This window comes from Loxodonta africana, chromosome 2 (assembly GCF_030014295.1).
Source record: "Loxodonta africana isolate mLoxAfr1 chromosome 2, mLoxAfr1.hap2, whole genome shotgun sequence".
Classification (NCBI taxonomy): Eukaryota; Metazoa; Chordata; class Mammalia; order Proboscidea; family Elephantidae; genus Loxodonta; species Loxodonta africana.
The window spans coordinates 110,317,085-110,331,542 of record NC_087343.1 but is presented as its reverse complement, the minus strand read 5'-3'; the positions used below and the strand labels follow the sequence as shown (position 1 = coordinate 110,331,542).

The 14,458-nt window shown below is 40.3% G+C and overlaps 1 protein-coding gene across 1 annotated transcript in view; it reads left to right on the top strand.

Annotated features, from left to right (window-relative positions):
• Positions 1 to 14,458, top strand: part of SLCO6A1 (solute carrier organic anion transporter family member 6A1) — a 131,636-nt gene that overhangs the window by 21,209 nt on the left and 95,969 nt on the right. The window contains exons 4-5 of the mRNA XM_064279698.1: positions 3,347 to 3,435; positions 4,339 to 4,360. Coding sequence (XP_064135768.1) covers positions 3,347 to 3,435; positions 4,339 to 4,360 — 111 coding nt within the window. The remainder of the gene's footprint in view (positions 1 to 3,346; positions 3,436 to 4,338; positions 4,361 to 14,458) is intronic.

Here is a 14,458-nt window from a genome sequence, read left to right as displayed (position 1 = left end):
GTGGCTGACTGTGGAACAGACCATCAATTGCTTATATGCAATTTCAAGTTGAAGCTGAAGAAAACTAAAGCAAGTCCATAAGAGCTAAAGTAGGACATTGGCTATATCCCAACTGAATTGAGAGATTATCTCAAGAATAGATTTGATGGCATTGAACACTAATGACCAAAGACCAGAAGAATTGTGGGATGACATCAAGGATATCATAAATGAAGAATGCAAAAGGTCATTAAAAAGACAGAAAAGAAAGAAAACACTAAAATGGATATCAGAAGAGACTCTGAAACTAGCTTTTGAATGTAGAGTGGCTAAGGTGAATGGAAAAAATAATGATATAAAAAAGCTGAATGGAAGATTTTAAAGGGTGGCTAGAGAAGACCGTGTAAATTATTATAACGAAATATGCAAAGACCTGGAGATAGAAAACCAAAAGGGAAGAATACTCTTGGCGTTTCTTGAACTGAAAGAACTGAAGAAAAAATTCAAGGCTTGAGTTGCAATATTGAAGAATTCTATGGATAAAATACTGAAAAACTCAGGAAGCATTAAAAGAAAATGGAAAGAATGCGGAGTCACTGTACGAAAAAGACTTGGTCGATGTTCACCCATTTTAGGAGGTAGCATATGATCAAGAACCATTGGTATTAAAGGAAATAGTCAAAGCTTCACTGAAGATACTGGTGAAAAGCCAGGCACCAGGCAGTTACAGAATACCAACTGAGATGCTTCAACAAATGGATGTGATGCTGGAAGTGCTCACTCATTTATGCCGAGAAATTTGGACGACAGCTACCTGTCCTACCGACTGGAAGAGATCCATATTTGTACCCATTCCAAAGAAAGGTGATCCAACACAATGTGGGAATTATCGAACAATATCATTAATATCACATGCAAGTAAAATTTTGCTGAAGATAATTCAAAAATGGCTACAGCAGTACATGAACAGGGAACTGTCTGAAATTCAGTCTGGACTCAGAAGAAGATGTGGAATGAGGGATATCACTGCTAATGTCAGATGGATCTTGGCTGAAAACAGAGATAACCAGAAAGATGTTTATGTGTGTTTTATTGAGTACACAAAAGCATCCAGCTGTGTGGATCATAATAAATTATAGATAACATTGTGAAAAATGGGAATTCCAGAACACTTAGTTGTACTCATGCAGAACCTGTACATACACCAAGAGGTTGTTGTTCGAACAACATGGGAATACACATGGTTTAAAATCTAGAAAGGTTTGCATCAGAGTTGTTGTATCTTTCACTATACTTATTCAGTCTGTATGCTGAGTAAATAATCTGAAAAGTTGGAGTATATGAAGAAGAATGGGGCATCAGGATTCGAGGAAGACTTCATTAACACCCTGTGATGTGCGGATGACACAACCTTGCTTGCTGAAAGTGAAGAGGACTTGAAGTACTTGTTGATGAAGTCAGTACCTTCAGTATGGATTACACCTACATGTGAAAAAAACCCAAAAATCCTCACAACTGGACCAAAAAGCAACATCATGATAAACGGAAAAAATATTGAAGTTGTAAAGAATTTTATTTTACTTGGGTCAATAATCAACATCCATGGAAGCAGCAGTCAAAAAATCAAAGACTTTTTGCACTGTTCAAATCTCAGCAAAAGACCTATTTAAAGTATTAAAAAGCAAATATGTCACTTTGTGGACCAAAGAGAATCTGACCCAAGCCATCACATTTTTAATCATCTCATATATGTGCAAAAGCTGGACAATGAAGAAGGAAGACCGAAGAAGAATTGACACATTTGAATTAATAGTGCTGGCAAAGAACGATGAATATACCATGGAATGCCAGAAGAATGAACAAATCTTACTTGAATGCTCACTTACCTTGGACACATTATCTGGAGGGACCAATCTCTGGGGAAGGACATCAGGCTTTGTAAAGTAGAGGGTCAGTGAATAGGAGGAAGACCTCAATGAAATGGATTGACACAGTGGCTCCAACAATGGCTCAAACATAGCAATGATTGTGAGGATGGTATAGGAATGGACAGCATTATACACTATTATTCATGGGGTTTCTACGAGTCAGAACTGACTTGACGACACCTAACAACAACAATGTATATATAAGGCTATATAAACGGTAGTCATTTTCTCTAGGAAAAAAAATCTGAAGTTACTGGATGAAATTGCTTGAACTTTGGGGATGCAGGTGGGAAGCTGCAGTCATTGTCATAAGGGAAATGGAGACATAATTTTTGCCACCTCTGTATTAGATTCAGTGTGGTGATGAAACTGTAATAATCGTCACCTCTCTAAGCCCTTTACATATACTAACTTAATTGTTTTGGGGCCTGTCATATTTTGAAATTCATTGAGATCATAATCTTGCCTATCCTATCAGGGGGAGATATGATATACTATTTAAGTGAACACAGTATACTATCCCCTGTTTATGTCTTATGCTACCGTATCCTTCAGCGAGTGACCCTGGAATGTATCTCAGAATAATCTGTACTTTCTTGTATCGCAGTAGACTCTGGGTCGGATAGATCATCTACATGCACAGGTTATCTAATCAGCTTTGAAAAAAAATTATAGTTGTTTTTATATACTTACTGTGAAGGTGACTTAAAAGAAAATCTCACTTTGCACCAAAATAATTATTTTCCACCAGAGATAAGAAAATCATGTCAATAAACTGAAATAGCAGATATCCATATTCATACTTGCTTTTAGAGTTTTTTTTTTTTTTTTTTTAGTGGTTTATTAGCTTTGGCTGAGGGTAGCAACAGACCTCAGTTTGTTTCACTCTTGATTCTACTGAGTAGCAATTAATAGACACATCTATACACTGCTGCTAACCAAGAGGTCGACAGTTTGAACCTGCCAGGCGCTCCTTGGAAACTCTATGGGGCAGTTCTACTCTGTCCTATAGGGTTGCTATGAGTCGGAGTTGACTCGACAGCAGTGGGTTTGTTTTTTTTTTTGGTTTATACACTGCAAATAAAAGCTTACATTATTGCTACCTCCCCCAATTCTGGCAGCCAGGGTGAAGAATGCAAAGCTGCTGCTAGCATTAAAGTGTCATTAGCTATAGTACCACAAATTCAAATGAAGGGAGATATACTGAACTTAGGTTTATATAAAATATCCATGTGTTTATTCATATTACATTAAATATATAAATTAAATAGGGTTTAATGAATTATATATTTAAATTATCTGATTTTTTCTAATATGTGCATTGGGTAATATGCTATGAAAAGCTTTTAGAAATAATCCATTTCAGTCACTTAATTTTTTTATCATTTTATGACAGTGCTATCTCATATAGTTGTTGATGTTCAGTGTTCATCTTACAGGCCTTGGAGAAGCTTCGACAATGACTGGATATGCTTTGGGCATTGCGATAGGAGCACCACAAGTTCAGACCTTTGTGAATAGTACTTCAATGGAAAAGCAAGCCATTTTTCTTTCCTCTCCCCCCCCCCTTTTTTTTTTGATGTTGATTTCATTGATGATATGGAGATATCTGTGTAAAATGGTTTTGATAGTTACAGTAAGTTATAAATATGCATTGTTAAAGCTATGTTTTAAGTATGTTTTGGGAAGTAGTACCAGCAAGAACTCCTCCTTACCTTTTCTAGTTTTATACTGAGATGATAGAGTTAATGAAGGAGATATAATTTATCATCACTGAAAAATGGAGGAGTCCACCCTACATTTCTGAAACTGGGTTTATAAAAAAGTAGAACTGATAGAAATTGAGGTACAAAAGCCAACTAGGTCCTGTTATTTACAGCTGTCTAGCTAATTACACTAGTTATTCATTGCCACAGATACCACCTGCCAGCTTCCCTGACAGCTCACCTGGGTTCTTGCTTTGCTACTGTGAAGTTTTAGTAGCTGCCAGACAATCATCATAAAAAGGGACATATTAGGTATCAGGGCATAAACTGGGTGGTAGATTTTTTTTTTTTTGCTTCTCTACATTCAATCTCCATCTTTCTACACTCTTCTGTAGCCCTCCTCTCTGCTCTGGGATGCTGACCTGTATTGACTGCCTCAACATACTTCCTTGAATTCTGGGTTTCAGTTGCACTTAGCCAGTGAGTGGCACTGGCAGGGCAGAGAGCAAGAGTAGATTAAGGCTAGGGCATTTATCCTCCCAGCTCTTCTTCTGTGAGGCTGTGCCCAGGTTAGCTTTATCCTTCTCCTGAAGGTCACGGTTCCTGTCCAGATGTCCTCTCCATTTATTAAACACTGTTCCACTTGATAGCTAGGCTTGTGCTAACCACTTGCTGCTGTTGCTAGCCTCAGAATTATGTACTCTCTCTCATTCATTTCTCTGAACTCTACCTACACTACTGAAAATAGTTGCTTATCACTCTTTTCAAATTATCTACTGTGAGTATACCACCTGTTTTCTGGCAGGAAAGGTAGTAGCAGAAGTAGCAGTAAGAAACAGACTCCCCAAATGGGATTACAGAACTTGGTTGCTCACATATTTGTGAGTACAGATAATCTCCCTGTTGGGGAAAATTAGACATAGTTACTAAAATTATCATAGTATTTGGCAAGGGAGGGCAAGGCATTGGGAAATTAAATGGCTATAGCATTTAATAGGAATCCCTGGGTGGTGTAAATGGTTAACACACTTGGCTGTTAACTGAAAAGTTGGAAGTTCGAGTCCACAGAAGTGCCTCAGAAGAAAGACCTGGCAATCTACTTCTGAAAAATCAGAAATTGAAAACCCTATGGAGCATAGTTTTACTCTGACACACATATATGGTCACCATGAGCTGCAGTTGACTCAACAGCAACTGGTTTAGCATTTAATAATTCAATGACAAAAGCGATTTTAAAGACTTCTGGATCATATGGCTCCTTTTGATAATACTAGAGAACATTCTCAGGGGAAAGAAAACATTGAAGGGTGTGAATATTCAAAAGAGGCTGGCCTTTTACCTGTATTATATACTTCAGTGTGGCCAGAATTTCAGGCTGGTTGCCCACTTAGCATAGAAGGAAAGGTAGCCTGAGGTATGAATCTATACTGTTTTATGGTTAATGAATTGGTTGGATAGTCAGACCCTCTTTAAAATCAAAATTGGAAAATAGGTGACACATGTGAACACATGTGCGTGGACCTCTTAAAATGAGCACAGGAAGAGGGTGTCCACTTTGGAGGAGGCTCTAAAATCAACTGGACAAAATAACCCATCCTGTAGATTCCAGTCAGCTTCCTTTTTTTAAAAAAAAAAACACCAGTTCTTCCTCATGAAAAAACACAGACTTTCTCAACAACACAGACTCCCTCTTACCAAGGACAGTATCTGATCAAGAATATTCTTCAGGACTTGACTGTTATTCCTGCTGAGTATCCAGCTTGTCAATAACAGAGGCCAACACTGAGTCCTGGAAAAAGCTGGCCATTTGTCGTCAGGTTGATTTCATCAGCCCTCTTTTAACGTACAAATGACAGTGATTTGCTTTTATAGGGAAAGATATTCTGGGTAGGGATTTTTCTTCTTTGCCAATAGCGCTTCTTCTAGCATCACCATTCACAGACTTAAAAATGCCTTATTCATCCCTGTGGTATCTCACATAATATTGCTTCTGACTAGGGAACATTTGATAAGACAAAGGAAGTGTGATAGTATGACAGTTACAGAATTCATTGGTCTTACTTTGTGTCCCATTATCCGTAAACTGCTGGCTTGATAGAATGGTATAACAATTATGGTACCTTCAACCCTTATGGAGACACCCATCTTTGAAGTTGGGTTACTGTCTGCAAGATGTGTTATATACTTTGATTTAGAAGCCTATATGGTACCTTCTCCCCCGTTTCCTGGATGCATGGATCTGGGGACCAAGGTGTGGGAGCAGATCATCTCACTTTTAATGAAATATTCCACTGGAAGAATTCTTGCTTTCATTTCCTGCAACCTTGAGCTTGATATGTTTGGAAGTCCTTGCTCATAAGGGAGGAATACTTCCACCAATGAACTTGGTCATGATTTTGATTTATCAGAAGCTTCGGCTGTCCCTAACCATTTTGGGCTCCTAATGACCCTGAGGAAACCCTGGTGGCATAGTGGTTAAGAGCTACGGCTGCTAGCCAAAAGGTATGCTAACCGAAAGGTTGGCAGTTTGAATCAACCGGGTGCTCCTTGGAAACTCTATGGGGCAGTTCTACTCTGTCCTTACAGGGTCTCTATGAGTTGAAATTGACTCGACGGCAACAGGTTTGGTTTTTTTTTTTTTTTGGTAGTGACCCTGAATCAACAGGCAGGGGAAGCAGTCACATTGCTGACCAGTGCTACTGATCGAATTCCTGGTGAAGGGGAAAGGGTTACTGCTATATGACTGAAACAAAGATGACTGTGTTTGAAATTTACTTGGTTCTTAATATTCCTATGCCCAGTAGTTCTCTACAATGGAAAACTCCCTTATCCGATTAAAAGTCAGTACTGCCAAGTGCTTAGAGCCTTAGATATGGGTCACCCTACCAAGGAAAGTATTGTTCCCAACCAAGTTGCTTACTGAAAGTCATGGATAGAATAGGTGGTGGCGGAATGGAAATGTGATGGTAAACATAGACCTCGTGATTAGCTAATGAGGCAGGAACAGTGGCAGTTAGGTTTTATGTTAATTTTATTCTCTCTCTATATTTTTTTCTGCCACCTTATATGATGAGTCCTAGCGATTGTAACTCTCTTAGACTGGGTTCACATAGAAGTAGAACTTATGACAAGGATATTAGTGCATGCAGTTTTTTTGATGGATGATACTGGGAAGTATGGTAGCAAAAGAAGCCAATGAAGTAAGTGTTCATTATGTTGAGAAGGTTACTGCTTTGGGCAAGTGTGGCTCAATCCCATGGTAGAACTTTGGGAGACAACGTAAGACATGCCTCAGAGTTATCACAACAGCAGCTCAAAGGAGTAGGGATGTATATCCACTAACCGCTGGTATTCAGGAAACCCTGGTGGCATAGTGGTTAAGTGCTACAGCTGTTAACCAAAAGGTCAGCAGTTCAAATCCACCAGGTGCCCTTGGAAACTCTATGGGGCAGTTCTACTCTGCCCTATAGGGTCGCTATGAGTCGGAATCGACCCGACAGCAACGGCTTGGTTTGTGGTATTCATTGCTTGAGGGCTGAACTTAGGGTTACTCTTAACTCCCGGGCATTTCTGACCAGGTATAGAGTCCTTTTTTATAGAGTCCTTGGTATTCAAAACTCTGTTCAGTGAGCATGGGAATGGTGGATGCAGAGCTAAGGCAATATAACTGGGACACAACAATGTTTTAGGTTTTAGTTGAGAGTATAATTGAAGTGACATAATCCTGTGATTTTTTAAAATAATATTGGGACTTAGTGTGTCTCACGGATTTTTTTTTTTCCTTCACCTAGAAAAGAGAAAGAATAGATACTGAGGTGAAAAAGTGAAGGGTTGTGTTGGATATCTTCTGTTTGCTGCTAGAGTTCCACTCTCTGTCCTTCACCACCCTGCTCTGTACCCCAAGAGGCTGACCCACTAGGACAACACCAAAGGGCTTCTTACCCTCTGACTTCCTTTTAGGTTTAGCTTATGTAGGGCACTGGCAAGAGATCTGAGGGCATGAGTAGTGTGAGGTCATTCTTCCCTCCTGATCTTCATGGTTGGCTGCACCTCTTTAATAAAAGCCACACCTCCTCTCCATTGATCCTCTTGATACTACTCTGTGTATGGTTTACTTAGCTTTTATCTCTCCTTGTCTCTTCAGACCTGGAGATGGTAGTGCTTCTCTGCTGTTGCTAGCCCCAGGGTATCAGCTCTTCCTGTAGATTTCTCTAGATCCAGCTTATATCACTTAAATAGCACTTTTATTAAATTGTATCTGTAAATTACCTAAAGTGAGTATATCATCAGGACCACAGATCATACAATATATATGTATTAGCCATCTGTATTTAAATTTCAATTTACTGCTTATTTCCTTTTCCTTTTTTATATTGGCAGTTTATTCCTTAAAGATTTATATAAGTCCTTCATGTATTATAAATACTAATTGTAAGATATATGACAAACAATCATTCCCAATCTGCTTGAAATTTGTCTATGATATCTTTAACTATACAAAATTTTAAAACTTTTATATAGTTATATATATCAGTATTTTTTCCTTTCACAGAAATTTAGGGATTGTGATGGTTAAGGTTATGTCTCAGCTTGGCTGGGCCATGACTCTCACTGGTTTGATAGTCATATGATGGTGTGATTACTTCCATGCTGATATTTGATATTATGTGATCACCTCCATGATGGGATCTGTTGTGAGTAGCCGATCAGTTGAAAGGGAGTTCCCTTGGGCATGTGGCCTGCATTTAATGTAAGTGGGCTTTTGCTCATTCTGAATCCTACAGCTGGTTCCTATTCATCTGACCTCCTCCATCTGCTCCATAACTGAAAGATGACTTTGTTTGAAATTTATTTGGTTCTTAATATTCCTATGCCCAATAGTTCTCTTCATTGGAAAACTGCCTTATCCCATTAAAAGTCAATACTACTAAATGTTAAGCCCTAGTGATTGTATCTCTCTTAGACTGTGTTCACATAGAAGTAGAATTTATGACAAGAATATTCATGTATGCAGTTTTTTTGAGGGATGATACTGGGAAGCATGTGGTACTTGGGACTTGAGTTAGCAGCTTACCTGTGGTCTTGCCTGCCGATCTTTGGGATTCATCAATTTTCACAGCCTGTGAGGAAGAGCCCCGCTGTCTGACCTGTCGGCCTTGGATTCACCAGCCTCCGTGGCTACATGCATCCTCATGCCTCTATTCTGACCCACAGACTTGGGACATTCCGCTCCCTACAACCACATGAGCCACTTTCTTGATGTAAATCCCTCTCTTATATGTTTATATGGTTTACTGGTTTTGCTTCTTTAGAAAACCCAGCCTAAGACATTTGGTACCACGAGTGATTCTAGTGAAACAAAATTGTAAGGATGAGTTTTCTAAATTGGCTCTCAAGTGTAGTTAGTTTTAAAAATGTTGATGATTCTTCTTCCAGTAGTAAAGAGGGCACTGCTAATCCATGGCGTGAGGTGGCAATTCAAATATGCAAAATATTACCACCAATAGATCGGGTATTGGTGAAAGGCTCTGGGAGAACATGTGTGATATCTTTCTACAGTTTTGTCAGAATGAGAAGAATAAGGAAGCTGGTTGGTTGGCCCTGTTTTGCTAGAGAAACTGGTGACAGAGATGTGCTCAGGGCTTCAGGTCAAAGCTCAAGTGCCACATAAAAGACCTCAAAGTTTCCACTTGTGCTTTGAAAGAAAGCCTCATTGCTTGTAGTAACAGAACTGATATTGCCGAAAACCAAACCAAGAATCTTATTGTAAGAGTGGAGGAATTACAACACGGACTCAGCTTCCAACCTCAAGAGGTGTTTGAAGTTAAAGTGAGGGCATTGATTGGGAAGAAATGTGATCCCAAAACTTGGGATGCGGACGTTTGGGCAGATAATCAGGAAGCTGAAGACACTGAGCTCCTAAATTCTGTTTAATCACTCCCACCAATAGAACCAGCTGTCACTCCCATGTGAAGAGATTACTCCATGTTTGCTAAACAGCCCTGCCCAATAAAACTATTAACCGCTCCACTCCCACCTAATGAGATTAGCCCAGCTGTCTCTAAAGAGCCCTTGTCTGAATCAATGCCTGGGGCATTGAGAGAGGCAGGTGTTTTACAGGACAATGCTGAATGTTCTCAAAACACTTCCCCAGTACCAATTTTGGCTTCTAGACCTATAATTAGACTTAAGTCCCAGCAGGCCCCAAAAAGTGAAGTACAAAGGAGGAAGAAGCTACACTCCAAAAGACCTGCCTGGCTTTTCTAATGTTTACAAACAGAAACCTGGGGAATATGTGTTGGAATGGCTATTAAGGGTGTGGGATAATGGTGCAAGGAACATAAAAGATGGATCAGTCTCAGTTTATTGATGTGGGTCCACTAAGCACAGATTCTTCATTCAGTGATTCAGCTCAAGAAGTTAGGAAAAGATCTAATAATTTATTTGGTTGGGCTGGTGAAGCATGGATTATGAGATGGCCTACACTAAATCAAGTTGAAGTACCAGACTTGCCTAGGTATACTGTAGAAGAAGGTATCCAAAGTCTTAGGGAAATTGGCATGCTAGAGTGGATTTATCAGGTTAGATCCACAGACCCATACGTGGAGTGCTCAGAGCACACAGCTTTTACGAAAATTGTGAGGAATAAATTTGTGAAGGAAGCTCCAGCATCCTTGAAGACTGTCGTGACTGCTATTTTATGTAAGTCAGGTTTGACAGTGGCAACTGCCCTAACTAAATTAAGAAATCTAACTACAACGGGACTGGTTGTATCCCATGGTAGTAGGGGCCAAGTGGCTGCACTCAATCATGGAAGACAAGGTGAGTGTGATTATAGTAATGGACAGCAGAGTCAAAGCTGTAATCAGAATTGTCTGATTGGTATGGGCTTCTAGCATTGGCTACTTAGTCATGGTGTCCCTAGGCGTGAAATAGATAGGAAATCTACTATTCACTTGATATGTACAAATGGATGAATTCTAGGTCAGGTGAACAGCAGTCTAACTCGAATCACCAGAATGGAGAGTCACAGTCCCTCAATCAATTACCAGACTTGAGTGAGTTTAAAGACCACTTGAATGAAGGGGAGTCTGGGTCCCCTTGAGGATGGACTCTAATACACTGCCCAAAACAGGCTGTTAACCTTTCTCCCAGCCTTCCCCAAAGGGATCTAAGGCCTTTTATGAGAATGACTATTCTTTGGGGAGAAGGAGATAATCAGACTTTTTGGCGTTTACCGAATACTGGTTCTGAACTGATACTAATTCCATGAGACCCAAAAATGTCACTGTGGCCTACCAGTCAGAGTGGGGACATGTGGAGGTCAGGTTATTAATGGAGTCTTAGCTCATGTCTGTCTCACAGTAGGTCCAGTGAGTCTCCAAACCCATCCTGTAGTGATTTCCTCAGTTCCAGAATGCGTAATTGGAATAGATATATGCAGCAACTGGCAGAACTCCCACACTGGATCCCTGACAAATGGAATAAGGGCTCTATGGTAAAAGCCAAGTGGAAACCATTAGAACTGCCCCTACCTAGGAAAATTGTAAACCAAAAGCAATACTGCATTAATGGAGGGACTGCAGAGATTACTGCCACCGTCAAGGACTTAAAGGATGCATGGGTGGTGATTCCCACCACATCCCCATTCAGCTTGCCTATGTGGCCTGTGCAGAAAATAGAAGGATCTTGGAGAATGATAGTAGATTATTGAAAGTTTAACCAGGTGATGACTCCAATTGCAGCTGCTGTTCCAGATGTGGTTTCATTGTAGTTCCATTGCTTGAGAAAATTAATACATCTCCTGGCACCTGGTATGCAGTTATTGATCTGGCATTTTTCTCCATACCTGTTTGAAAGGACCATCAGAAGCAGTTTGCCTTCAGCTGGCAAGGCCAACAATACACCTTCAGTTGCCTACCTCAGGGCTACATCAGCTTTCCAGCCCTATGTCATAATTTCATCAGCAGGGACCCTGATCATCTCCCTCGACGAGACGTCACACTGGTCCATTACATTGATGACATTATGCTGATTGAACCTAGTAAGGAAGAAATGTCAATGACTCTGGACTTAATAGTAAAACATTTGTGTGCTAGAGGGTGAGAAATTAATCCCACAAAAATTTAGGCACCTTCCACTTCAGTGAAATTTCTAGGCTTCCAGTGGTGTGAGGCATGTCAAGATATTCCTTCTAACGTGAAGAATAAGTTATTGCATCTGGCTCCTACCATAACTAAAAAGGAGGTACAATGCCTACCACTTGGACTTTGGAGGCAACATATCCCTCATTTGGGTGTTCTACTCTGGCCTATTTATCAGGTGACTCAAAAAGCTTCTAGTTTTGAGTGGGGCCCAGAAATAGGGAAGGCTTTGCAACAGGTTCAGGCTGCTGTGCAAGCTGCTCTGCCACTTGGGCCATATGATCCTGCTGATCCAGTGGTGCTTGAAGTGTCCATGGTAGATAGAGATGCTGTTTGGGGTCTTTGGCAGGCCCCTATTGGTGAATCACAGCACAGACCCTTAGGATTTTGAGCAAATCTCTGCCATCCTCTGCAGATAGCTACTCTCCTTTTGAGAAACAGCTTTTGGCTTGTTACTGGGCCTTAGTAGAGACTGAACACTTAACCATGGGATACCAAGTCACCATGCAGCCTGAGCTGCCCATCATGAACTGGGTGTTGTCTGACCCACAGAGTTGTAAAACTGGACATGCACAGCAGCACTCCATCATTAAATGGCAGTGGTATATATGAGATCGGGTCCAAGCAGGACCTGAAGGCACAAATAAGTTGTATGAGGAAGTGGCCCAAATGCCCATCGTCTCCACTTCTGTCACATTACCTTCTCCCTCTCAGTCTGCACTTATGGCCTCATGGGGAGTTCCTTCTGATCAGTTGACTGAAGAAGAGAAAACTCATGCCTGGTTTACAGATGGCTCTGTGTGATATGCAGGCACCTCAAAAGTGTATGGCGGAAACACTACGGCCCCTTTCTGGGACCTCCCTGAAGCCCAGTGTTGAAGAGAAATCCTCCCAATGGGCAGAACTTTTAGCAGTGCACCTGGTTGTTCACTTTGGAAGGAGAAGTGGCCAGATGTGCAATTGTAGACAGATTCATGGACTGTGGCTGGATGGTCAGAGGCTTGGAAGGAACATGATTAGAAAACTGGAGACAAGGATTTCTGGGGAAGAGGTGTGTGGGTAGACCTCTCAAAATGGGCCAAAGAAGTGAATACATTTGTGTCTCATGTGAATGCTCACCAAAGAGTGACCTCAGCAGAGGATGATTTTAACAATCAAGTGGATAAGATGATGTGTTCTTTGGGAACCACTCTTCCACTTTCTCTAGCTACTCCCGTCATTACTCAATGGGCTCATGAACAAAGTGTCCATGGTGGCAGGCATGGAGGTTATGCATGGGCCCAGCAACATGGTCTTCTATTCACCAAGGCTGACTTGGCTACAGCCTCTCCTGAGCGTCTAATTTACCAACAGCAGAAATCAACACTGAGTTCCCAATATGGCACCATCCCTTGAGGTGATCAGCCAGCAACCTGGTGGCAAGCTGATTACATTGGACCACTTCCATCGTGGAAAGGGCAGTGTTTTGTTCTTACTGGAGTAGACACTTACTCTGGATATGAATTTGCCTTCCCTGCATGTAATGCTTCTGCCAAAATTACCATCTATGGACTTACAGAATACCTTATCCACCGTCATGGTATCCCACATAGCATTGCCTCGGATCAAGGGACCTACTTCACACCAAATGGGGTGCAACAATGGGCCCATGCCCATGGAATTCACTGGTTTTACCACGTTCCCTGTCATTCTGAAGCAGCTGGCTTGATAGAATGATGAAATGGCCTCCTAAAGACACAATTACAAAGTATGTTCCATATTTTCCTTCCATTTTATCGGGATCCAACTATTGTGGCCCTGATCCGAATGGTCAGTTGTGGTAGCCAGGCACCATCTAGTTCCTCTGGCCTCAGGGTAGATGAGGTTGTGGTCTATATAGACTATTAGTGCTATAGACTAATTTCTTCTTTAAGTCTTTGGTTTTCTTATTTCTCTTTTGCTCCAGATGAGTAAAGACCAAGAGAAGTATCTTAGATAGCCACTCTCAAGTTTTTAAGATTCCAGACCCCACTCACAAAACTAGGATATAGAACATAAACTTTATGCCAATTGACTGAGATATCCCCTAAGAATATGGTCCTAAACCTTCAAACCCTGAAAATCAATCCTGCGAAGTATTTGGTTATATCTAAGAAATATCTGCAACTATATATATATGAGACCCTGGCACTGGGTTTGTTATATATGTGTATATAGTCACATGCATGCGTATACATATGTGTAAGCTATATATGTACACGTATATACTCACATATACGTACTTACACATATATATGCATACACACATACATACATATCCATGCATGTATTTTTTGGTTGTTGTTGGTGTTGTTTCCAAATTATATATGTCATAGCAGTTTCCAAAAGGTCTTTTTTTCTTGTGTACATCTCAGTGATATTGTTTCCCTTTATTAAGCTGTGCACATTTCATTCTCATTTGGTGTTCTATGGTTTCTTTGCTGATATTAAATAACATCTTTATCGTAATTTAAATTTCCCTATATACATAGGGATTTTTTGTCTCTCTAATTTGTTTCCTGATATATTTTTCTGTTCTCATGCCAATACTACAATGTTTTAATTACTAAAGCTTTATAATAAAGCATGATTTGTTATTTGGTTGGATAATATGTTCCCACTCATTATTTTCTTCATTAAAAATAAGGGGTTATTTTTGCAGAATTACTCTTCCAGGTAAATT